This window comes from Synchiropus splendidus, chromosome 1 (genome assembly GCF_027744825.2).
Source record: "Synchiropus splendidus isolate RoL2022-P1 chromosome 1, RoL_Sspl_1.0, whole genome shotgun sequence".
In the NCBI taxonomy this organism is placed as follows: domain Eukaryota; kingdom Metazoa; phylum Chordata; class Actinopteri; order Syngnathiformes; family Callionymidae; genus Synchiropus; species Synchiropus splendidus.
In genome coordinates this window covers 25,745,975-25,770,410 of record NC_071334.1, presented here as the reverse complement: position 1 = coordinate 25,770,410, position 24,436 = coordinate 25,745,975, and the positions used below count along the sequence as shown (strand labels likewise).

At 40.3% G+C, this 24,436-nt stretch overlaps 1 protein-coding gene across 2 annotated transcripts in view; it reads right to left on the bottom strand.

Moving 5' to 3' along the window:
• skap1 (src kinase associated phosphoprotein 1) overlaps positions 1-24,063 on the bottom strand; it is a 39,274-nt gene extending 15,211 nt beyond the window's left edge. Inside the window, exons 1-8 of one of the 2 annotated variants that reach the window (XM_053855205.1) lie at positions 23,926-24,063; positions 23,265-23,370; positions 20,735-20,760; positions 20,550-20,654; positions 4,145-4,225; positions 3,969-4,052; positions 3,778-3,902; positions 2,083-2,146 (exon numbers count right to left, since the gene is read on the bottom strand). In XM_053855205.1, coding sequence (XP_053711180.1) covers positions 2,083-2,146; positions 3,778-3,902; positions 3,969-4,052; positions 4,145-4,225; positions 20,550-20,654; positions 20,735-20,760; positions 23,265-23,370; positions 23,926-23,965 — 631 coding nt within the window. In that variant the 5' untranslated portion in view covers positions 23,966-24,063. The remainder of the gene's footprint in view (positions 1-2,082; positions 2,147-3,777; positions 3,903-3,968; positions 4,053-4,144; positions 4,226-20,549; positions 20,655-20,734; positions 20,761-23,264; positions 23,371-23,925) is intronic. The other variant, XM_053855215.1, reaches the window with a different exon arrangement.
• Between the last annotated feature and the right edge of the window lie 373 nt (positions 24,064-24,436).

Here is a 24,436-nt window from a genome sequence, read left to right as displayed (position 1 = left end):
GGGTAAAGTAAGAGGAATGTCGGTGGGGACCCCAGCGCATTTCCTGATACTAACGAGCAAATAAGAACGATAATAACGCGGAGAAATATTGCAGTGGCAGGGTCACCGTCACGAACGGCGGATGAGAATACAGTATATGAACAATTGCTAACCGGAGACAGTCATTACTGGTCATACAAAATCATAACAGCATAAGAATATCAATCCATACTAAGTAAAATAATAATGTAGATGAGAGCATCACGTGGATTTATTCACTACTGTCAGCAACGTAAACACAAAGTAAAATGAAGCCCGCTGATGTTCTTTTGGGTATTTCATTAATTCATGGTGTGTATTGATTTTTTTTTCCCCTGCAGAGAACAACAAAGACATACAGAATGTTGTGGTTTGTCAAGCAGCTGAATAAGGATAATGCCCAGGATGGTATATTAGCAGTCAGGTGTGAGCTGAGCTAAAAGGCTTTTCAGATCAATTTCGATCAGCACATCTGCCCCAGCAACTCTGGGAAGAACACAACTATAACAGAAGAAAATATTCCAACGCTATAGGCTCAGGGAGAACTAAGGCTTCTTTGTGTTTAAAGGAGGAACGCATCCATTTGAGACTAGAAGTTGAGAAGTGAGATTAACCCTAACTGAGCACAAATGAATATAAGACGCACCCACACCGGGAACAGGAACACAGGAGGAAAGTGTCGGGAATACACACAGGCTACAACAGCGCATTCAACCCTTTAATGTACAGTAGATAAAATTGCTCCATTTCATTGATCGGATGTGATGTCAAATTATACTGCTGTCATGATGCACGTGCACAACATCACTGTGTTCGTTTTAACCAGTCTCCATCTAAGAACCAGTTCAGGTATGATGTTATGAGTCCGCAAACAAATTTAAGATGGCACACAGAAATCACTGACCTTTCTATGGTGCTGACTGCAACTCTGAACCTGCAGCCTGTAGACCAGCTTGCGTGTGGGCAAACCCTATTTTCTTCTTACATTCAGTGGATCCGGCTCATATTCATTAGAAATTACGGCAGAATTTGTGCACATGAAAGGCGCACTGGTGAGTGAGCCACAGCTGCAGAGGTACAGTCTACGCCTACGAAAGGCCACCGATTCCTGTGTAACGTCTTAAGAATGAGCGAATATACATAACATCCCTTCCGAATAAATTTAGAAAATGGAGTCAAACTCAGTGATGTCCTGAACGTGCGTCTTGCTGCCATTATAATCAGACTTGCCACAGCAGACTAATGAAGTTGCAGAGGTTTTATTTACATTAAAGGTCAGGAATGAAAATTACACATCAAAGAAAAATCAACCTCAGACGCCCCCGATATCTTGATCAGGCCAGGAATGTTTTTGGCTGACTAATAAGTTTAGGCTTTTCACGTTTATTAGTAGAAACATCCGAGAAGGAAGACAAACTGTCCAGTTTCTGTTACTTCCCGCAAGTCGCTGCCCCAGCTTGAGCCCGTTTTAGAGTATCCGAGTCTCAACCGACAGGCCGGACAGAGCAGCATTCTCATTGCAGGCGACAGGGTGCTGCAGAGTCCAGCGTATCAGGTCCTCGGCCGTGCACCGTGGGCCAAGCAGAAATCAATGTCAGAGGAGGATAACCAGAACATCTACAAATCAATTTCCTGTAAGCTGGAACTCAGTAGGAGGGAGCGAGAGGGTGGGCGACCTGCCGGGTGACATGTCGAATGAGGAAATGCAGGATCCTTACGTTCCCATGTTGGTGATGGATCGGGCGGTTTTCGCGCGAGTCAGAGATGATAGAGGGCTCGCCTTCAGTTCTGACCTTTCGGCCTCACAAAAACTTGGGTCGAAAATTGAAAAGCAAAAGAGGAATGGAAGGTTAACGCTATTTCCCAGTTTCCTAAGTGATTTTTGAAAAGTGAACTGCAGTCAAGTCACTTTTATTGGTGCGACACGGCATTAATTTGTGTCGGGTGGCCTTGACTTACGAGCAATGTCGAACGTCATCCATTCTCTGAATCTCAATTTGGGTTACAAATCGTTTGCGCTGGACCCAACAAAATCCTAGATTAACTGCACAAATATAATCTCACCTTGAAGGACAAATTTAATCTGGGTGACCCAGTCTCTGGCTTCCTGTGGGCTGGTGGCCGTGAACTAAAGTATGAAAAAAAAAAGAAAAGAATTAAATTATTGGCTTGTTAGACAGGGGTTCTGAGAGAAGAGTATTATGATGCTTATGATGATGAAACAAATGTTTATTGAATGAACATTTGTAACATTTTCAAATTCAATTTTGCTTGTTTTTGTGTAGTACAAAAGTGTTATGAATGAATAATCTGAATTCAATGATATCCACAAGATTTGTGTCATATTCATATGAAGAAAACCAGTGAAATGAGTTTGGTCGAACTTGTCTAACAGTGATCCACACACTCACTTTTCACCGCTGAACAAGAAGATCACAGAGAGAGGTGTATACTACTATTTAGTTTAGTTACACAATTTATACACATATATTTTTTTGGTTACACCTGAGAATGGAGGACACATATTTACCATTAATAAGTGAATTACTTGCTTATTTACTGTTAATAATCAATCATGGTGTTGAATAATGTGAACTATTGGTGAACATTCCAGAGTAAAATATAGTCCTGTTTTTTTCCTTGGTTTTTCTAGATTTCTTCTGAGCCATGTTATGCCGGTCACTCCGGTAACCTCCAGCACTTCTTGTCAAACACCATCAATGAGCCTGACGTGTAATGTCATCATGAAGCGACTTTTTGTTGGCGCGTCAGCACAACCGACAGTAGCACCATGGAGAGTGAATGCCATTCTTCTTATCTCACCACTTTTTTTTCGAAATACACTCGCTAATGGCAGGATTCACTGACTGAGGTTTAGCATACATTTAGAGTTTGATAGCAGAGAGCAGGAGTCAGTGAACAGTGCAGCAGTCCGGGACTTGCGTGTGTGTTCATGTTATTGATAATGTACGTGTTTTGCCTTCATTTGGCTGATAAACATCATATTTTACTGAAAGACAGGTTTAATCTTAATTCATAATGTTGGATTCCGGATTCCAACTGTTTACACAGATGCAATGGAGCTGTTGTCTGGCTCCGTCTTTGACTGATAAAAATCTGGTTCAGTGATTGTTGTGATTGTTTTTCTGTGCGCTCAACCATCAGTAATCGCTCTTCCTTTCTTCTCCTCGTGAGAGAAGTTGCATTTGTTGCATTCGTACAAAAAGTTGTTGTCAAATCTAATTTGAACAGAAGTCTGGACTTGTTGTTCACCTTGCGTGAGTAGTTTTCAGGCTGACAGTATGTAGTGTGGGATCATTGAACGGTCACAGAGCTCCTCACAAGGGCAGACACTGACAGAGGTTTGAACGAAAGGAAACTGAAGCAATTGGTCGAATTTGTGGGAAAGTCTTGGTGATTGGTTGTGTGGATTGGTTTTGATAGCAACATCGCTGGACTGCTATCTACTGTGACTGTTGTGAGGGGCGGTCAAGCCATAAGACAGAAGGACAGAACAAAACGTCTTAAAACAGATTACTAACTGATGACTAATATAAACTTGGAGAAGACAGTCTAAATATGCCACGACAACATAAGGTCTTTCTCAGTGTCATGGAAATATAACTGGATGAATGGTAGTACTTTACATTTTTTTCAATATATTTGATAGCTCTAACTTCACGAGGGCCAAATAAATAAATACAAAAAGCAGTTAGTAGCCTCACTGTGAATAGGAAGACTTTCGAGTGAGTGACTGACCTGGTACACTTGCCGCCCCGGAGCAGAAAGCTCAAAGCAGGAATTTCTTTTTGAGTCTTTTCTCAGGTTTGTCACCAGCTGAACATCATAGTCTCTGATGTCAAAACATCCTTTCTGCTGCTTATCTGAAATGAAGACCGGCGGCCACTGAGCATTCTGTCAATTTGACCAAGAGGTTTAGACACACAAACCTTTCTCACTGCTGAAGTAGTAGAAGACGGAATTGTTCAGGACACACCATCTTTTCTGCCACTCTGAGCTGAAGAAGCTGTGGTCTGAAATACGAAAGCACACAGACTGGTGAGAGCAGGTTGTTGACCACGGCAGTAATCCAAGTTTGGAACCAAGTTTTTGCAACATTACGAACCTTTCCTTCTCTTCTCCAAATAGCTCTGCTTTATGACATTGTTGAGTTCATGAACAGCCACCATTGGGATGTCCTCCACATCTGTAATTACACGACAGATTTGGTTATACAGCCGCCAATCACAAGGATCAGTCTGATCTGATCGCGTTGCAGCCTCACAGAATAAGCCACCTCAGCTGGTTCCTTTCTCAGCAGTTCTACAAGCTCTATACTCAGAGACAAGCAGACTGAGCTGCTTTGGCTCAACAGAGGCAGCCCCGAGTCCACAACATCCCATATACATGGCAATATCTTTTTGGCTCTGATGTTCTCTTCTCAGAAGAGAATGCTAAATATATAGAGATAGATCACTGAATTCATCCAGGGGCAGTATTTGTATTTGTAATCACTGACAAATATGTATTGATTTTGAACCCAGAATTCACTTTATTTATTTACTTATTTATTTATTATCTAAGAATTGTTAGCGAATATCCAGCATCAAACGACTCATTTATTTGTCTAAAAGCCCCAGGCTCACTGCTGAATATCAGCTTGATCCCCATCAACGACACTCACTACATGAACACAAGCATTTGACAGAATAGAACAAGCACATCCCTGCTGGGCTTCAGAACGACCAGATCGATACATTTACAGTGCTGCTGAGCTCGGCAGTCTATTCGTCAGCTCACATTGCACTTTGGACAGAAGCACTATCCCAACAGAACAACCATCATTTATTTAAAAAAAAACGTCTTGACTGCCATATTCTAGATGATAATGGTGTTATATAGTGATATTTCAACAGATTATGAAAGACAGATGTGACTCATTTTTAATAAAAGCCTCATTTTCTGATAAATGAAACATTGCAGTCGAGACAGTCAAAACTTCGTCCACATTAATAAGAATGTTTTCCTTCCACAAGTGGCATTTACTAACTGTCGACACAGCCACAGGGTCATGGAAGACATCAAGAACTCACAAACAACAATTATTAAGCAGCCAACTATCAAATATACTCTAAAAGCACCTTAAAAATGCAACTAAAAGCTGGAAAGTATTTCAGTGAACTGTTGCAATAAGACATGGGAGATGAGTAATCGCACTGATGGCAAAAAGGAATCACTGTCATCAGACGCCTATAAATACAAATCTACTTCTGCAGTCTCGGAAAATGATGCCAAATGAACTTTGCTTAGGCATGAAGAGTAAACGTCTCATATTGAAGGTCTAAAATGCGTGAACCCCACATGGCTTGGGCCGGTCTGACTGATGCGTGGGTCAACACAGAGCAGCACCCGAGACACCTCACAGCACTCACCCGCTCACACATCATCAGGCTGCCTTTGTGGATGAGACGAGAGCTGACACTATAAATACAGAGGTGCTCACCACTGTTTTGTCAGAGAGAACCTGATTCACTACATCATAACAAACAGTGGTCATTACGCTCCCCCACCTCATTTGTCCGCAGACAGACCCTTCATTTATTTCTCACTCCTGCTTCCCTGCCGCAGCCCACTTGTAATCCCCTCATCTGTCTACTTCCTCCGCTCTTCATTTATCTCGGGGGTCGAGCGGGCTAATAGATCAGGACTTCCAAAATCAACAAGCGATTGCTCTGATCTGCCTCAAGTCAATAAACATTACAAACTTGTGCATGTTTAACATTTTCTGCCCCGGTGGACCTCGCCTTTCTCGGCTGTCCCGGTCTGGTGGATGGAAGAAACCTGGACCACACAATTTCAGGAAACATAAATACTTCCTGAACAATCGACGGAGGTACGAGCATGAGGAAAAAACTAATAATCTCTGACCATTTCAAAATAAAATTAATTTAAAAAATATTTTAAAAAGAATGCATCTGTTGACTTTCTTCTATAAAATGTATTGTGTTTCCGTATGCATTCAGTTGTATTCATATTATTTTCGTTCCCATTTTTACTTAAAAAAAACTATTTGAATGTTGTACCCAGTGTATTCCTATTGACCTATTTTCCTTTTGCCACACTTCAGTTCTCATCCTTTCTGCTTTGAAAACTTCCTCTGGAGTGTCCCCACCATGAAGTCATTAGATGGGGTCTCCTGGGTTCCAGTTTCATTAACTCGGATTACTCATTTATCGATCGTGTTCTCTGGGTGCTGTTCTGTGTTTGGGTTATGGCAGGTGAAAGATTTATTAGTTTAATTCCATTTGTTCTTATCAAATATTATATCTTTTCTATTCCTGGAAAGCACTTTGAGCAACACCGTGCGCATGAATTGCTACTTGAAAAGAAGGAATTAATAAAGCTAAATGCTCTGCAGAGTTGCAACCTACACAGCAGTTTGAAAGGATGAGATTAGGTAACAACTGAGTTGTTAAAGAGGCTCTATTATGCTGTATCACAGTCATCTACAGTGATAACAAGATGAAATGTCACCTTCACATATACTGGAATGTGAAAGGACGAGGAGTATGGGACTGACTGAACCCGATGTTCAATCATGGAACACACTCGAAGGTTCATGGGATCAATGACACACCACACTGTATAAATACCTCCATTGCAATGGCGACTTTAAAGGCCGACTTTTTTTCAGCCCTAGCAGTATTTTTCTTTTTTACTATTTTCCCACAAGGAAGGTTTAATGGATGAAGTTTGTTTTTCAAGATGTGAAGCCACTTTATGAGCATGTGAGATTCCATTATGATTCTTAATGACGGATGCTTAAAATGCACACACTGTCTGCACCTTGCGTGGTTTTATTACATTACTCGCTTATTAGATTTGTTTCCAGCAGTACATGTAAAGCATTTTGAGACTATTCTGACAGGATATGTGAACAATTGCTAATGATTGAAAAATAGCTGCTTTAGCTGAGCAATACTGAGGGATAAGAGTAAATGAGTAAGTTAAATGAACGTTTGAGAAAGAAAACTGTCTTTGGAAAGCTAAATACAGATTTACTGAGTTGGACTGAATTCAATCGCTAATCTAAATGAACCATTGCTAACAGCTATGGACTCTGGAATCTAAAGATTGGTGTGTTTAACTTGTCAAATTGTTGTTCCAGGTAACAAGGACTGTGGTTGTCTGCCCATATTGGAAGACTGAATGACATCACAATACATTCTGAGGAGACTCCATATTGAAAACAAACCAATGAGCGATTTCAGTCAACAATGAATAATAATCCAGAAAGCAAACATATTGTAATGAAATCCCTCCGCTAAATGAATATTGCTTGAACAAAATCGAGGCAGAGTCTTATTGGCTGCGAGCCAACGCAGCCTCCTTTAAGGAAACCAAAACAGCCTGACCTGCAGGAGCATTAAGGTGCACGTTTAAAAGGTAGCTGTATTTGAAAGTGTGTCATTTAGGGGGGTAAAGAAACACTAACAACCATCAGTGGTGTTTGAGTGCTGGCGTGGAGACACATTACTGCATCTAATTAAAGCTCATCAAAATCACAGACGGCGCTCTTTCATAAAAATCATAAATTGCGTTATCAATTATTCATGGCGATGCTGCGACTTCATTTTCATCCTTTTGGCTTTTTAATTAGTGCCATCCACAGCTTGGGTATTGACATTAATTTGATGGCAATTTATTGGTATTCCAGCGTAACCTATTCAGCCCAGTGCACGTACCAACACAAAGAAGCAGACAGACGCCACACTAAGAGTTGCATCGCATGTCGCGTAAATCAAGGTGAGGAGCCACTGTTGGCTGCGCTAACTAAATCCAAGCACTCTCCGTGGTCACGGGGAGGTTTCAGTCATCGCATAGGCAGAGGGATGCAGAGCATTAAAACATTTACTTAGGTAGGTGTTAATTGATCCTGACACACGTTTGCTGACAAACACCCGAGTGACCAAAACTTTGCCGTAAAAACTGAGATAAACAACGCATCTGAGCTGGCAGCCGTTTGCCGCAGTCGCCGTCTCTCATCTGGTTATTCACACTCTCAGCATGGTGTTATGAGCTCAGCAGTGGATCTGGCGGATTAAAAAAAGGCTGATTTATGTGAGCATGACCAGAGGGAGTTAATGTATTCTCTCATTAAAATCCACTTTAGTTAGGCTGAAAGTCAATCGACGGCCGGAAAGGGAGTGAATCAAAAATGAAAGAAAATGGTCGGGGCGGAGGGACTGATACGTGGCATTACGGAGCTAACACCAGTCATAATGCAGCGGAGCTGTTTGTGGAAATGCGGAGGAGATGAGGCCCCAATGATGGAGGCAAACAACGATGACTTAAAAGAATCAAGAGCCTCACTAAAAACATTCTACAGATCGTAAATATGTGACATTGCCGTCTCATTTAATAGCAGAGAAGATATCTTCTGACCATTCAAATCATTTTGAATCAGTGAGTGTTTGGCGCTATTTTTTCCTTTTAGGGTGGAGTGAGTTTTGTCGGTTCATTGCAACATACAGAGGAGCAGAATAGGAAAGCAGGCCCAAACTATGATCACTGGTGGTCACTTAGTTGTTTGATATTTGCATCCTTCATTGGATCTCTGTGGCCTCGCACAAAACCTTTTCATGTGTGACAAATTTTAGAATAATGAGGACCCAGACTTCACCCCTTTAGATTGGACCTGGTCTAAGTGCTTAGGCAACAAGCGGTCTTTATATTTATCCAGGGGTTATGAAGTTGGCGTGAATCACGGCAGTTCAGCTAGTCATGATTTACGTTATGTATATTTAAATACTCATTTTACTCATCTTAATTTTATTGGTGCATGGAATATTTCAACTTGCAATTTCGTTCCGATAACAATATACAGTAATTCCAGGAAACCACTGCTGAATGTGGAATAGTTTGGACAGCAAATACTGATAAGAAAGAAGGGATGAAAAGATTTCGAAGCAGAATCAGTGTTTGCAGAACATGAAAAAAACATATGAGAAGGTACATTTTTTTTAATCTATGACTATATCCAAAAGCAATTTTCCATCCCATTTCTTAATTGTATCTTAGGTAAACATAACTACCAGCGCATCAGCATCAAATTAAATCATAAAATGCCACAAAAAATGAAAACAAGTGAAGTAACAGATAGGAATCTTGAATCAGTTCTGTTTTTAGAAAGTACCCTCAAAATATTCTTCAATCTACTTGAAGACCAAAAAAATGTCAATCAAATATACCAATGGACTCGATGGATCTCAGAGAGTCTGTTAGAAGAAGAAAGCGTTCCTAAATACGAAAAATATGTTGAAAAACTGACTGATTTTTTCGCAGTAGAAAGAGAACTGGTCATAATATACGAAGTGATAAAAATAACCCTGTGAGCCTCCTTCTCTGACATTTTGTAAAATAATAAAATGAATCTGAATGAAATTCAAAGCCACTCTGAATGTCACAAGGTGCTGAAAAGACGCTTTAAAATGGACTCATCATTTCATCTACTCATTGCTTCTTATTCAAGTGAAAAATAATTCATTACTTTTATCACCAGAAAATATAACTGACACACAAATCTCCTTGAGAGCTAAAATTGACAAATGATGCCAAAATACAAAGCAAACGGTGTTTAGTAAAAACAAAACAATTATATTCTATCGAATGCCTCATTTCACATCATGTCTAAATAGTTCAGAGAGCAGAAGGCATATCAGCATTAAAAAATTGGAATTCAAAATTTAAGCACTTTGGTGACAATAATAAAGGACGTAACTGTTAACCCGACTCATAACAAAGCTTTTTCTAATGCCTGCCAGTTTTAGTGATCTAAACAATCGCTGTCATTTGTGGTTAAAGGGTTTATTTCTCGAAGAGTGTTTCGTCCTCAGGAACACCAACCTGCCCGGCGACAGTGATGAAGACCACCTCTCTGCAGATGCCTAGCTAAATTGACACGTAATTTAATAAACAACGAGTATTGGATAGAGAGCACTTTACCTTTTAATTCATTCGGCGAAAATAATAATACACCAGAGCAGCGCCGCAACAATGATGAGATGGGCCATTGTGCATTTAGTGGGATTAAAACATGTATTTATGGCGTGGGACACGACCCCCCAGCTGCACAGGTAGGTCATCATGCGTTCCCTTTTCCAGCGAGACACCGAGCCTTTTCCCCACACAAGAGGTATTGCAGTGAAGGCGGCGTCAGGGGGCAGGACCTGACCCCCGAGTGAACCCCACTGATGAGGTGAAACAGAAGGCAGCGAGAGGCTCCCCGGGCCCAGAGGGGGATGCGGGCAGGAATTCTGCCGATTCTTCCAACGAAAGCCAGCGAGACCGCAATACTGTCCTTGATGAGGAAAAAGGATCCACTCAGTGCACCTTCAGCCACCCGCCGCTCAATCTGCACGCAGGCCGGCCCAAATTGAAACATTTTTCCTCATTACGGCGGGAGGCCTTACTCGGCGGGTCCCTGCAGTGTGGCGGCGGCCGGGAGGGAGGAGAGAGACAGAGAGGCTCGGAGGTTAAGGGCAGAGTGTCTTCCCTCCTACTCCTCCTCGCCTGATTAGATTAGGACTTCAGTCATCGATACGTAAACTGTGTTTAGGATCCTAATGCACCAGTTGGAACCCACGAAAACATGCAGTGCATTATATCAGGACTCAGGAGGCCTAATAATCTTTAATGGGATGGGAGATTTATGCAGGACTCCTTTCAGTTTGTGATTTTCAACAGCCAGCCAATCAGATTTGACAACACTGTCAGCATCTTCAATCACCCCTCCATTGCAGGTTCCAGGAGACACGGGTTCAACACGGACATCTGCTTGTTAAGACACATCAACCAGGTGGGATCCACAAAATGTTTCTGACCCAGAGCGGAGTCTTTCCATTAGGTACGGGCTCAGACCCAGGGTGACTTCCAGTTTGGATGTTTGAGACTGTGACCCTGCAGCTAGAGAAACAGGTTTGTTGTGACCTTAGGTGACAGGAGAAATGAAAATTCATCAGGTCGCACAATGCTCTGACAGAGGAACATATTCGGTATATAAAACAAATACATGTGATTCACATATTGGCTATGAGCAAACGGGAGGCCTAAGATGAGTAAAGTGTTTTTCCAAACTTTGTCTTTGCCTACCTTTGATAACCCCAACATCCCCATCATCACGCATGACCTCATACTAGCTTCTATTCTGTAATGACTGAGTAGTTTGAACCTGTTTCACGAAATGAAGACAATCCCTCGATGTTTATTTTCTGGCTCATCTCATCAGAGAGTGTTAATAAATATGTTTAAACAGAAAAAGCTTGGATTGTGAACTTTGATTCATATTCTTAATCCCAATCCTAAAACCTGACGATTGTAGAAACAATGGTTTGAAAAGTATGATGGCACTGCTGTGTTTACTTTGCCATTTATGAAAGCATTTCATCAAGATGTAATATAGTAAAAAAAAAAAAATCCAAAAGTGAGCAATATTAGATTATCGGATATTTTGTTTTGGAATTAAGACGTTCTTTGAAAAGCTGTGTTGCTGCAATCGATGTGAAGTCATTTCCAGCTCCGTACTCCCGTGCTCAGATATCGCAGGCCGGCCGGCGGACAGCAACACTAAGAGGCTAAATTTACTACATGACACGGCTTCCCCCTGGGCAGCAATAATCCACAACTACAGCGACCCTGAATTTCCCTTTTCCAGATTTACTACCACTATTCAAATGCTTAACGGCAGATACAATGATCCTCTAATCGCAGGGGACGGTTTTTCGCAGCTTCACCGACACGACTAAAGAAAAGAAATAGTGATGGAAGAATATAAATACCATCGGTGGAGAAGTTGGGGCCCAAAGGAGAGCCTCAGTATCAGTGATAAAAGCCAGATATAAGAGGAAGCCTGGAGGGAGAAGCCCTCGCTGGCTAAATATACAGTTATTGCAATGTTAGAGCTTCACTTGTTTGTACTGAGATTATAATTTTAGCCATAATAGCTAGTAAATATCCAGCACTTGAAGACAAGAATCTGCAGCACAACTGTAATGGAACACTTACATCCAATCATTATATGACCTAGGGATGTTTTAACTTTTAGTACGCGTGATTTAAATTAATACACTGAATTTCCTTCGCTTATCTGGTGGAGTTTGAATTTATTTTTTCTACATTTCTTTTTGTACATGAAATGTATTTGTTGTTATTCGTTCGTTATTTTTGTTCTCATAAAATAAACATTTTAGTGTTATTTAAGGCTCAATCGTTTCTTTGGTATCTTTTGCATATTAATAGGCCTGTGTTGTTCCCATGTACCTAATGACATTGCAGATGTTGTCAGCCGCAGAATAACACTGACGTTACGGGATGAGGGGTTCCAATTATTATTTTATTATTATTACTTTTTTTTTTTAATTTCACTTTATTGTTGTGATTATTTTTATTGTTCTAATTATTATTATTTAAAATCGTTTTTTGACACAAGACTTTTTATTTATGTTCTTTGTGATATGTGCATAATTTGTTCATAAATAGAAATTTAATTTAAAAAACACTGAAAGAAAGAAAAGACGTCAAACTTCTTGTTTTGACATTGTCATTATAAACTGTGGTGACATCACTGACAATTCATTTGAAGTATTGAGTATGAGATAATGTCAGAATGCTTTGCCCGGGAAGGCACCTTTTAAAGTACATGTTTCATCTCACAAAATACAAAGCCATAGCTGTTAAATCAACTCAACCCCAAAAACTGACAGAAATAACACAATTGCTGCAGATTTTTTTTCCTTGTAAAAACAATTAACCGTGAACAGTTTCCACTTGTCAGAAATATAACAGCGATTTGCATTTATTAATTTCCATACTCCATTTTATTTTCACTTTCATTTGTAAAAAACTATAAATTATAGGTAAATCTAGTAGATTGATTGTTTTTTTTGTTTTTTTCACAACAAGAAATTAACAAGAAATGGAAAAACATAACACATAATTTATATATAGAGAGTATTGTATTGTATTGTATTGTATTGTATTGTATTCCTAATTTAAGCACATTTATATACATATATAGAAGAGGTTGCAGATTAATTTTGCTAATTGTTGTGAAATAACACAAATTCCATTATTAAATATTAAATAACAGAATAAAATGTGACAAACGCAGATTAAGATATAGCGCAAATAAGTCTGTCAATGCACATTGATTCGTAATAACACATCAGTTTATGCATATCAACAAAATGAAATTAATGGATAATTCATAAAACTTCATCAAAGAGTTTGTCAAGCCATCACGGAAGTAACAGGGATGCTACAATTTAATCCAAAGGCCTGACTTCTGTTCCTCCGTTACAAGTTGTTGAAGTTTCTTAAAGCTCACCAGAAATCACAGAGAGCTGACCACTCCTAAATATTCTACTGTACAAGGTTATTTGTGTCAATATTCTTTAAAAAAAAAACAAAAAAAAACAATCCAGGAATAATAATTCCAGATGCACAATAGGACTTTCTTTATTCCGCATTCCTCCACAAATGAGCGTAAAACATATTCTCACAGTGTCCTACTTGGCACACAGAAGGCTTCTCTGGACCGCGCTGCCCTCCCGGTGTACAGAAGGATGCAGCTTCAACATCCTGACTTAACTCCACAAGGGCGCGTTAATGACCCTAAAGTGCTCGTTACAGCAACAATTAAACAGAGGGATCCCAGCGGCTCCGGGAGCCGCCGTGTCCCTGTCTGTGAGCAGGCCAACACATCTCTCCCATCGCCATCTATTTCCCTAAGAAATCAACGGGGGCCACCTGGGCTTGGCATCGAAACTTCATTCATCTCCAGAAATGGATTCCAGTGGAGGGCAAAATCAAATTCTCATTTGCAAGGCAGAGAGGAAAAGGGAGAGAGAGAGGGAGTGAAGGCAGGAGGTACCTGGAAAGGCTAACCTCCGGGTGAACCCGCCGCATCTGATAGTTTTCCTATTTGTCTGTGACATTGACAGCTCAGGGGGAGATTAGGAGCCGCCCTGTCCCCGCGTTCTGCTTTGCATTCTGCCTATGCGCAGCTTTACAGATGGACCGTCGCTACGTTTTCCCCCGGTTTTGTCGTCACCTCACCGCTACACCACCAGCAACAGAGGGACGTGATTATAGGCAACAATAAAACAAAGCAAATGAGGAGACGTTCAAACACAGAGGATGCAAAAACTACCGAGTGTGGAAGCGAGGTGTAGGTGATGGATGCCCCTCGGTTAAATACGTCCAAATCCCCCCTTCAAGCCGCTCTCCTCTTGCCAGTGAGTGAGTGTGTGGGGTTGAGTGTGTAAGATTAATAGTGTAAACAGCAAAGAGAGAGAGAGAGAGAGTGAGAAAGAGAGAGAGAAGAGGGCGAGAGAAGACTATCAGCATCTGCAGCAGCACAGTAGCCCAAGGGGAATAGCGTGAACTTTTGAACCCTGATGGCGAGCAGTCGCAGCGATGCACAGCGCCTGCTCCTGCCTCGGCAGTAATGGCTGTTTCTGTGGAGCGACGCAGAAGAGAGTGAGGACGAGTCATTAACATATCCCTCGTTTCCCCGCAATCCAAATCCATATAGCGTGATAGCAAAAAAGAATTATTTGTGAGCTGGAATTCTCAACTCTTTCTTTCTTTCTTTGACACTGGACCGACGGCAGACAGGTCACCGAGGTGAAAAGCTAAAAGTTCACCAAATGGGCAGACGACAGCAACACAGGCTGGAGGGGTGCGTCAGCCGGGAGGAGGAATGAACGCAGCTTATTAACTGTCCTTTTCTTTAGTCGTCTCACTGGGTCGTGGAGCTGGCACATCCTAAAATATAGCTGATTAACCCTCTAATGGACCATCCATCCCTCGTCTGGTGTCCTCAGCCATTTCCAGCAGCCAGCCAGCCGCTTTCACAACCACTTCACCTCAGTCACCTGATTCCCAGCTTCCACCAGAACACAGATTTAATATTCTGTTTACCAGTCCTCTGTAATTGCGCTGTTACTGTATATTGGCTCCTCGTATTCAAATGAGGAATAGGCGACAAACAGACATAACTTTAAATTGGTTACGCCGCTGTATTCTTTTGTCAGTAATTGGTTTGGGAAATTGCGGCGCTGCAGTAATCACTGACAAGAGTCACATTCCAGCGTTTTGTAAATGGTGTGACGCAACAGTCAATGCGCGCAGTCCTAGAGTTCAAACTGTCAATGAGGCGCATCCATACAAATCAAGTTCTGCTGGAGAAATGAGAGAAATTTCACTGAACAACAGGGGAGGACAGGAGAGTCCGGTGTCTGACCCCACGCACTCGACAGGCTTAAAAGGACACGTGATGCTACCTTCCACCTGATCCCAGGCCTGCGCAGGTCGTGCTAGGCAAGTTACATAGTCTAGTGGCTCTTTGTCACAATAGCAAGAGAACAGTGAATGTAGAATATGAAACAATATTCACAGGAAATAAAAAATTCCTATGTTGTGCTGCTTTCACCTCTTATCCCGGGCTGCCCACATGATTCAGCATGAGCATTGTAGATTCATGTATCTCCATGAAGGTTGATCCCACGTGCACCATTAAAACACCATCTCCAAGAAGTGAACCAGGGCCTTGTGCTCACATAGCTGTCATTAAGGTAGACCCCTGCCGCCAAAACAGACCAGATTCACCGCCTCAATAACTCACTCACCCACAGCTGCTGCGATGAAAAACATTCAAGTGAAAGCCGAAAACAAGAGCTTTCCAACGACAGATCGAGAGCACATGCTTATTAATAGCATTAAAAAAAACTTGCTAAACACATGCAGCTGCAGAAATGTGTCGGAAAATGATTTTAATCTAGTCGGAGGCAAATTTGCAAGCGTTGTGCAACATTTTTCAGCATGAGCCTCACTCACAACCACGGTGCGACTGTCCAACACAGTGAGAAGACCACCAGGTGGCTCATCACTACCTACATTAGCTAAAATGCCTAGATGGTGCTATCATCAATGAGTAGAAAAACGGAATCACAAAAGTCCAGGAGTGAAAATTTGTTGTGGTCAATAAGCATTTACATTTATGTCAGTTAATGTTTATGTCATATTATTTACTTATACTTTTAAAATGTATACACATGCACACATTTCCAGCAGAACTACTAGTACTAGTAGAACATAGTATTCTCCCTCCAAACAGCAGAATACCCATGTGCTTAATAAGCCAAAATAATGTAGATTTCTTATTTCAAATTAGATTTTTTTTCATTCTGTTTTTGGCGTTATTTTGGCTGTTGCGGTTGCCTGTCCAAACAAATAGCACTTTGACTTGACTTTGACTCATTACTTGAATTGTAATATCTGTTATATTATATCATGAGGATCCTAAGAGCTAGACTTATGAGCGCACGTTCCTAATATTCCCACACTTTTAATGCACTCAGGAATGTAGCCGTGTTCCCTGAGACAAATACATTCATTTGAAGAACAAAGGTGAAGGCAGGGTAACAACAGTGTCATCGTTTGTCCTCGATGTTTTGACACCCCAGCACTTCCTGCAGCTCTCTGTCATCCCTGCAGCTTCTCGGCAAACATCCCCCGAGTGCCCAGTGGTGCTGCCCAATCAAAGAAAAACAAACAGGCCATTTGGACTTGGTAAACTTGACCTGCAAGCAGCATGACAGGGCTAAAAGCCTCACAACTCCAGCTGTCTCCCGGGGTCTGTTAGTGTGTGTGTGTGTGTGTGTGAGCCAGAGGGCAGCATTATTTGTTTATGTATGCAGCTGTACTGGAATGTAATAGAGTAGATGAAGAGGAGGCAAATGTGTTTGCGAGCCCCAAATAGCATGAAGGTGGATGCTGCAGACGAGGCTGCAGGCGCGGCCGGGTCACCGGTGCGGTCGGCGGGTGAAACTCAGTTCACATTACCATGCAGACACTAACAATGGAAGCTCCATCTGTTCCTGTCAGTGATTACAAATCTGGTGTCACCCAGTCCACTGAAGACAACGGGGCCGCCACATCTCATCAAACGGCACAGGCTCCTCCTGCGTGCAAAAGCAGCCGTCGACTTCACACTCACTCACTCTCTGGTTAGGGAACAGAGAGCGGCGGTCGATTTCCACGGATCATACATCCTGGCACAGTCACAAAGTCCCTTTTGTGTACAGTAGCCACAAATAAAAATGATGCAATTAAAGCCCAAAGACAAACTCAACATCCTCGCTCCTATTCTCGGAGGAACTCAATTCTCTAAATTGCATAATTATTTACACCGAAAAGAAAACAGAATAATAATAAAGAAGTGGAATCGCCTGTGTCTCTGGTCAAGCTCCGATTGTGTTGTCTGCAAATCGTTTCTCCCACTGAACAGTCGATGAACTATGAACTCCACATGCCCTTTAAGCGAGGACACAAGCCATTCACTACACTAACATGACCCTCCACCCCACCCGAACCCGCCCAGGGATAGCGAACAATGCGCAGTGAGGCATTTGCTGTTTCTACACGGGAATATCAGACATGCCATTTGGTTTGCTGTTTATATTTCGATTAAATGCTAGCAACTACACCGGTCGGGAAAAATACAATTTCGGCACAGTCAAGAGAAAACCACAGTCAGTTCAACTCATGACATTCATGTATATTAACCATGCCCAAAAGTAGTAAGGTAAAGGGATCGTCTTAATAAATATCAGCAACGGAGTATTGCACACTGAGCGGCCCGATATACATCTGCTGCTTCACATGTGAATCACTCATGTTAGCATTATTATTACCATTATTTTGAGGCCTCATTAGGTTTCTTCCACGTCACTGCCTTAATGTTTTAATGTCTCGTGTGGGAGACAAAACTGTTCATTGTTTTAGATTATTGAATGACGTATGGCGATGTTTGTGCAATGACAGTGAATACACATTATCCGTGACGATTCTGAAACCGATCTGCTCATAAAATTATTTCACTTAGTTGTTTTCGTACACAAAAACAAAACAATTAAATGTTGGAGGTAATAATTTCATTTCAGTTGTTTAATATTTTCATTATAATCTGTTTTGCTGTAGAAATCGATTTGGGGGAAATGCATTTGTGACGAGAAGGGACACACAGCAGTGATTGGGCCATTCTTTTTTATTACCAATTCATTAAAACGAAAACGCCTGGGTTTACACCTCAAATTAAAAGATGAATACTGTAGGGTCATTTATTTAACAGTAAATCAAATTAACACGAATTGTAATCAGTTGAAACGTTGGAAAAGGAGAAGTTGTCCACTGTTCCCTTTAAGGTCATATTCACATCATTTTTTTAATACTTATTTTTTCATAGATTTTCAAACAATGGGTGACATCAATTTGTTTCATAAAATAAATAAATTATTACATCTTAGATTTGCAAATTATCAGAAAGCACACAAACTCTTTGCATGCAAACATGCTTCATATCAATTATTAAATAAATCACTCCACCTAAAACTGTATAAACTGGTATTATCCATTAAAGTTGTAATGACATGGACACAACAAACAAGTAAAACTCTATTTGCATTTTTTTAACAGACCAGTGGGATCTTCAGTAAAAACAACAACAAAAAAAAACAAACGAATGACATGAGCACACACGAGCGCCTCATTCATATCGACCTATGTGGCTAGAAAACCATCATAATGATTATCATATCAATACTGTTATTTTATAACCATTTATCATATTAAATTGTGACATTGAAACCATTCCATTCAAATGTGGATTCATCATAATTTTCTTTGTTGTCTCACTTTGAAACAGTGATTTGTTAGCTATGACAAATCATGAATGATTTCACAAATCCTCAAATTTATTTAATACCTTTTTCAATAAAGATTTAACAATTTCCAATTGGTATATCCGTCCCGTCAAAGAAGATCATTATTAAATTACCATGAATACATTAATAAATACAACATTTATAAACAATAATATATTGAAAACCACGTTGTTTTTGTTAAAGTTCAAAACAAGAATGCTGTTAATACAATGAAGTTAATTATATTTTATGAGATAAGATTAGTCTGCCTTTATTAGACCCACAGTGGGCAATGTTTGTGTTTTCACAGGAAAAATATAAGTGCTACTTGCTGAAACTACTTTGTAAAGACCTGTCCTGATCACTGATGCCAACACAAACCTGCCCATCTTACAAAATATTCACGTTGTTATGAACTTTGTCATTTTTCTTCAGTCAACAAACTTTTATTTAATGAGGTGCAGCATGTTTTTTTCTTGGGGTGTAACAATACACAAGTTCACTTCACTTTTTTTTCTTTTTCTGGTTTGTTTGTGTCTCTGTGTGTGTTAGTCTGTGTGTGTGTGTGTGTGTGTGTGTGTGTGTGTAATTACTTTGTTGTTCAAAACGGGAGATATCATCTGTTGTATTTTGCATAATTCCCACATTCCATTACGGGAATATATTTGAGATTTAAAGAACAATCCAACAGAAGGCGTTATTCTAGCTTTTGCAGCAGCCTTCAGGGACATCTTCGTACCACATTTGTACTCAACAATTTCACAAAATAAAATACAATAATCATGGTTCTATCTGCTCACCATCTGCCTGTATTTGTTTATTTTTGTACAAAAAAAAGAGAAATAAGAACAGCAGTTATTCTTCTGTCTGTTTGTTCATTAAGCAGCTTACAAAAACTCTTGTCGTCAATTTTTTGTCCCCAGATGCAGCATTCCAATAGCAATGACACATTTTAGAATTTTAGGGAAAAAAGCAAGGCGGCGGCCAAGTCATTGATGCCCACCTGCGGCATGTCATGTCAAGGGCTATTAGCTGGCACATGAAGTCAGAAGCACCAAAAGTCCAAAGAGCAGGAAGGGAGGGCGAGTGGGGGAAGATGGAGGGAAAGATTGATAAAAGCAGAGAGGGGAGGAACACATATGGCCCCTCAGGTACAGTGTTGTATTTCAAACCCGCTTGTGAAAGAATAGAATGACTGGAGGTCAATCCATCACTGCGTTAGCCCCTCAGCAACAAATCCCAAACTCTGTTGGCCACAGCAGGTGAGACCGACCACTGGAGGGAGCTCAAGCTCACCAATCTGACTCGCGGCTCACTTCACCAGCATCAAAGAAGGCACTGACACAGGAGCATAAGGGACATTTCCCACATTTGATCCAATTACACGAGGAAGTCCAACAGAACCGGTGAATAATGTTTGCCGGTTGATGGTGACTTGCTAATATATTGTGTCAGCTCACGCTGTGTCACGTTCTTTACCTCGCACATAGTTCTTTCAGCACTGACACAAAAATCAGACACAACAGATCACAAGTTCATGAAGGGAGTCAAACCATCAGGCCTCCAAGACCATGATAGATATGTGTAGATTTTACAGAAAGCAAAGATGATCCTTTTGTGTGCGACATTTAAGTCGCATATTTTTTGTTTTGTTTTCACAACTATATCAGGATAATGAAAACCAAACATCTGCACTGTTCACACAAGTGTTAAGGCAAAAAGAAAAACATTTAAAATAGTAATAGTTGTTTGGAAAGTTTGACTCACAATCAGGTATCCAGTCATCCTGGTTTTCTGACGTGTCTGATGGGGCTGAGCGACCCAAACTGGAGCTTCGGTTATCATCAGAACCTTCGTCATCCTTCGGACCGGCTGAAAAGAGGCAATTCAGAAGTTCACTTTCGAGACAAATGTCATTCTGGCTGGAGGAGTGCAGATGAACGTTGGCTTACATTGGATGGAAAAATCAAGGGGAAATCTGTGAAATCAAGAAAAAAACAAGTGAAGTCACAAATATCCATGTTAAATTGACAGTTAGTTAAAGGGCAGAACAGGCCACAAACTATTTTCCAACAAGTCAAATGTCCATTCACTGAGGAAGTCACTCAAAACAGTATCAGATTTTGAGCAGAAACCAAAATGTGAAGAGGAGAGTTTAGTGCAGCCTTGTGGGTGACACACGTGGGTAGTAAATCTTCCCACCACTGCACAAGCTAACATGAAGCAGTGTTTCTGATCCGCAATACATCATATAAACGCCATGAAAGTAGTGTCCAGCACGGCACTGGAAACGAGGGTTGTGAACTTCAGTCCACTAGAAAGCAATGGAGAATTATAGCTTTTGTGTCGCCATGTGAGTGATTCAAGTGGCCCAGAAGAAGTTAAGGAATAACAGTTTGAGGGGCACAAATAGGGTCTAACTGTTGGTTTGCCGTACGTTTTATTCGCAGAGAAGACCACAAAACCACAGGAAATCTGCACTAATGCATCAGGCTGTTATAAAGTGAATTACCTGCAACCAGAGTGCACACAGGTCAAGAAGGTTTACAACTGTCCAATATCTTAAAATGTAGTCAGTAATGCAAGTGTATTTTATTATACTTTACAAAGTTTTTGCATGTGGCTCAAACAATTCATATGACGACTGGGTGTGTTAAATGAGAAGATGAAGAAGACAAGTGTGAGTAAGGTGGTGGAAGCTGATCATCAGCAACTACTGATGAGAAATGCCAAAGGACAAAGAAGAAGAAGACTTTTTTACACACATAACATACATATGATGTGAGTATATTTGAATGTTGTAGTGAGCTTATAGGAGGTGCTTTTACAGTTCTGAACCTTTCAAAATGAGTCTTAATGCGTAGAAAGTAGCAAGAGTCATGCTTGATAGAAGACAAAATAATAGAACATACTATGCTAAAAGCAATGAACACCTTTTGGAATTTATTTAACCGTGAGCTGCATGTTGTCCAGAACATGAATAAGAACAAGCATATGAGCGTGAGGAGAACATCTAAACGCATCATCAATTGAATTTCTTTAATCACATGGTTGAGATGTTACACTAACCTGCATTTGAAATGCAGCGACCAACATCCTGCCAGATGTACAAGTCAGTTTCCTTTTTACTATCAAATAGGTTCGTTTAAGTTGCTTGAAGCGCATCGGAAAGGCGGACACATTAACTTCAGATAACTTAGCATTGACAAATATTTAAAAATGTATTTTGAATCATCAGTATGTGAAATTCGATTACAGAAAAAGGCCCCTTTAAATTCAGTATTAACACCGAATGTTACTTTTTTTCCTGAGTTATAAACACCGGATCTTCTAGAGGCGTATGAAAATACTGATATGCTCAAATACTTGATTGTGTGATATCGATATTTCAATCTGTCAATCAATAACACATAGATATTTACTGCATTTGTATTTGTGTTTCATAGTAACATTTTTTGTACACTGGAGTTATTTTGTAAATGTGTTTCGCTATTTGGAGATTCGTTCCAAGAGTACCGGTATATACATTTCTTTCAAAAGTGAGTAAATGTATTTTGCACTTCTCAGCCACTGTAGTTCATCCCTCTATTGGACTGTGAAATTTAACTGAAAGTCTAACTGGACTGAGGGCATAGCAATAAACTTGTTTTCATGCAAATAATGTACTGCATGATCTGATTTTGGCCCTTAAAATGATGGTTGTTATTACAATATGAATTTACAGTATCGCAATATATCACAATGTATCGTATCACCCCTCCTGTACACACAAAAACAACATTGTCTATCTTTATTATCTTTATTGACTTTATATTATCGACACAGAAAACCACTTGAACTAGTCACAGGGAGCCCATCTGCTAGATAAATGAACTGTCATCGAACTTCCCTGTCTTAGCTTGATCCTAGATCTATCAATCCATTATACAGTTTGCATTGGATGCAACTCTTTCTGTTGTAGGGAATAAACAAAAAATGAAACCCAAATTAACCCTAACACTTTCAAAAGCTACTGGCCTAGTCTGAAAAACGTTTCTGCATTTTGCCACTAATGTTCCTTCAGCAGGATTGCGTAGACTGAATGCCTAAAAATAATACTTTTCACTTCTTTTCTGTATAGAAAAGTATGAACCAAAAAATGTAATGGCCACACTCCTCAACCCATCCTGAAGGGAGACACGAGCTAGCTAGCATCAAAAAGCTAAATCCTTTCACTGCTAACCCACAACTATTGCATGTTGAAGTACAAGAATGGATTGATTTGAAAAAGAACTTCAGCCGTTCCATACATGGAACCAAGGCTACAGACATGAAGATGGTATTTCTCACTACTCATGAGCTGATTTCAATTATTTGTTCAACAGTCACCAAATACGGTAACCAGGACCACATCATTAGCTATTACGCCTGAAGTCTGTCCAAAAGAAATCTGACGATCAACACAGTGTTTCATAAAATATGCCAAGGGAAAAGCATTCTTACCTTTCACGCACCAATCTGAAGTTATTCAGCAGTTTTTTCTGAGCATCTTCTGCAATTTCACTAAGCTGTTCATCTTGGAGAATATCTGCGATAAAATACTCACAGTCTGTGGAGAAACATCAGACAATGACAACATTTTCCGAAGCCATGCAGTGAGTTCATCGACGTATCAATCGACTTCAGTCAGAAAATGGCTAACACTTAGTTTAAGGTTCTTCAAGTTTGTAGGACCTTACTCAAGGGGTGAGATGCCATTGCACAAATTTGCAATAAATATTTTTCCATACAATTACAAAGAGTAATGAATTTCTTGTTTATTGAAATGAACACCATACTATTCAATCATGTTCATCATCAATTGAAATGAATTACAAATAGCTTTTATGCAGCCATTTACTTTCAAAATCCTTAGTTTCTGACAACTCGGATGACACAAGAAGGTACAAAACATAAAGAATAAAGAAAAGCAGTTGCCCATAACTCAAGCACAAAGCCAGAAGAAAACTACACTGAAATGTGCTGTATTAGTGAACAAACACTCAAGGCAAATACCAGTTGTTATCACGTACAATATCCGTCCGAAACACGACGTTCGATGTTTATACATCAACTTTGTTAGGTACAGGCTTAAATAATGTAATAAACAAGATGAGAGCTCTACCGTTCAAAAGCAGTCTGATGTCATTAGGAGTTGTTCCCATTCCTGACTTTCAATGGACCTTGTGGATATTTTTGCTTAGTTCGAAACAGAGCAAAGCACGATGATTTCCACGAGTCGTCACAGTGAAATGCTTTGTGCATCACACACATGAAACCGTCAACTTACTTCCGTGCATCTAGAGTTGCACAGAAAAAGGGGGAGCGGGTGCAGCGCAGACAACATCCTGTTTCGTGGTTTATAAAGAAAAAAAAACAGGTCAGGAAATATCACTTGGCTGGTTACAATTCTGACAAAAAGTGAATGTTGCATCCTTTAAAAATGCTGCAGCAGACATACACTTTTCAGTCACAATAACGCAAAAAGAGGGAACGGGACACCAAGCAGCACTAATTTAATAGGGGTAACAGCAGGGTGGTAACCATGGAGACAATCAATCCCTGTCTGTACAAAATTAACATCTGCTCCCTACAGTGGTCGAGCTGCTCGTTGTTCTGGTTGGACCAACATGCTT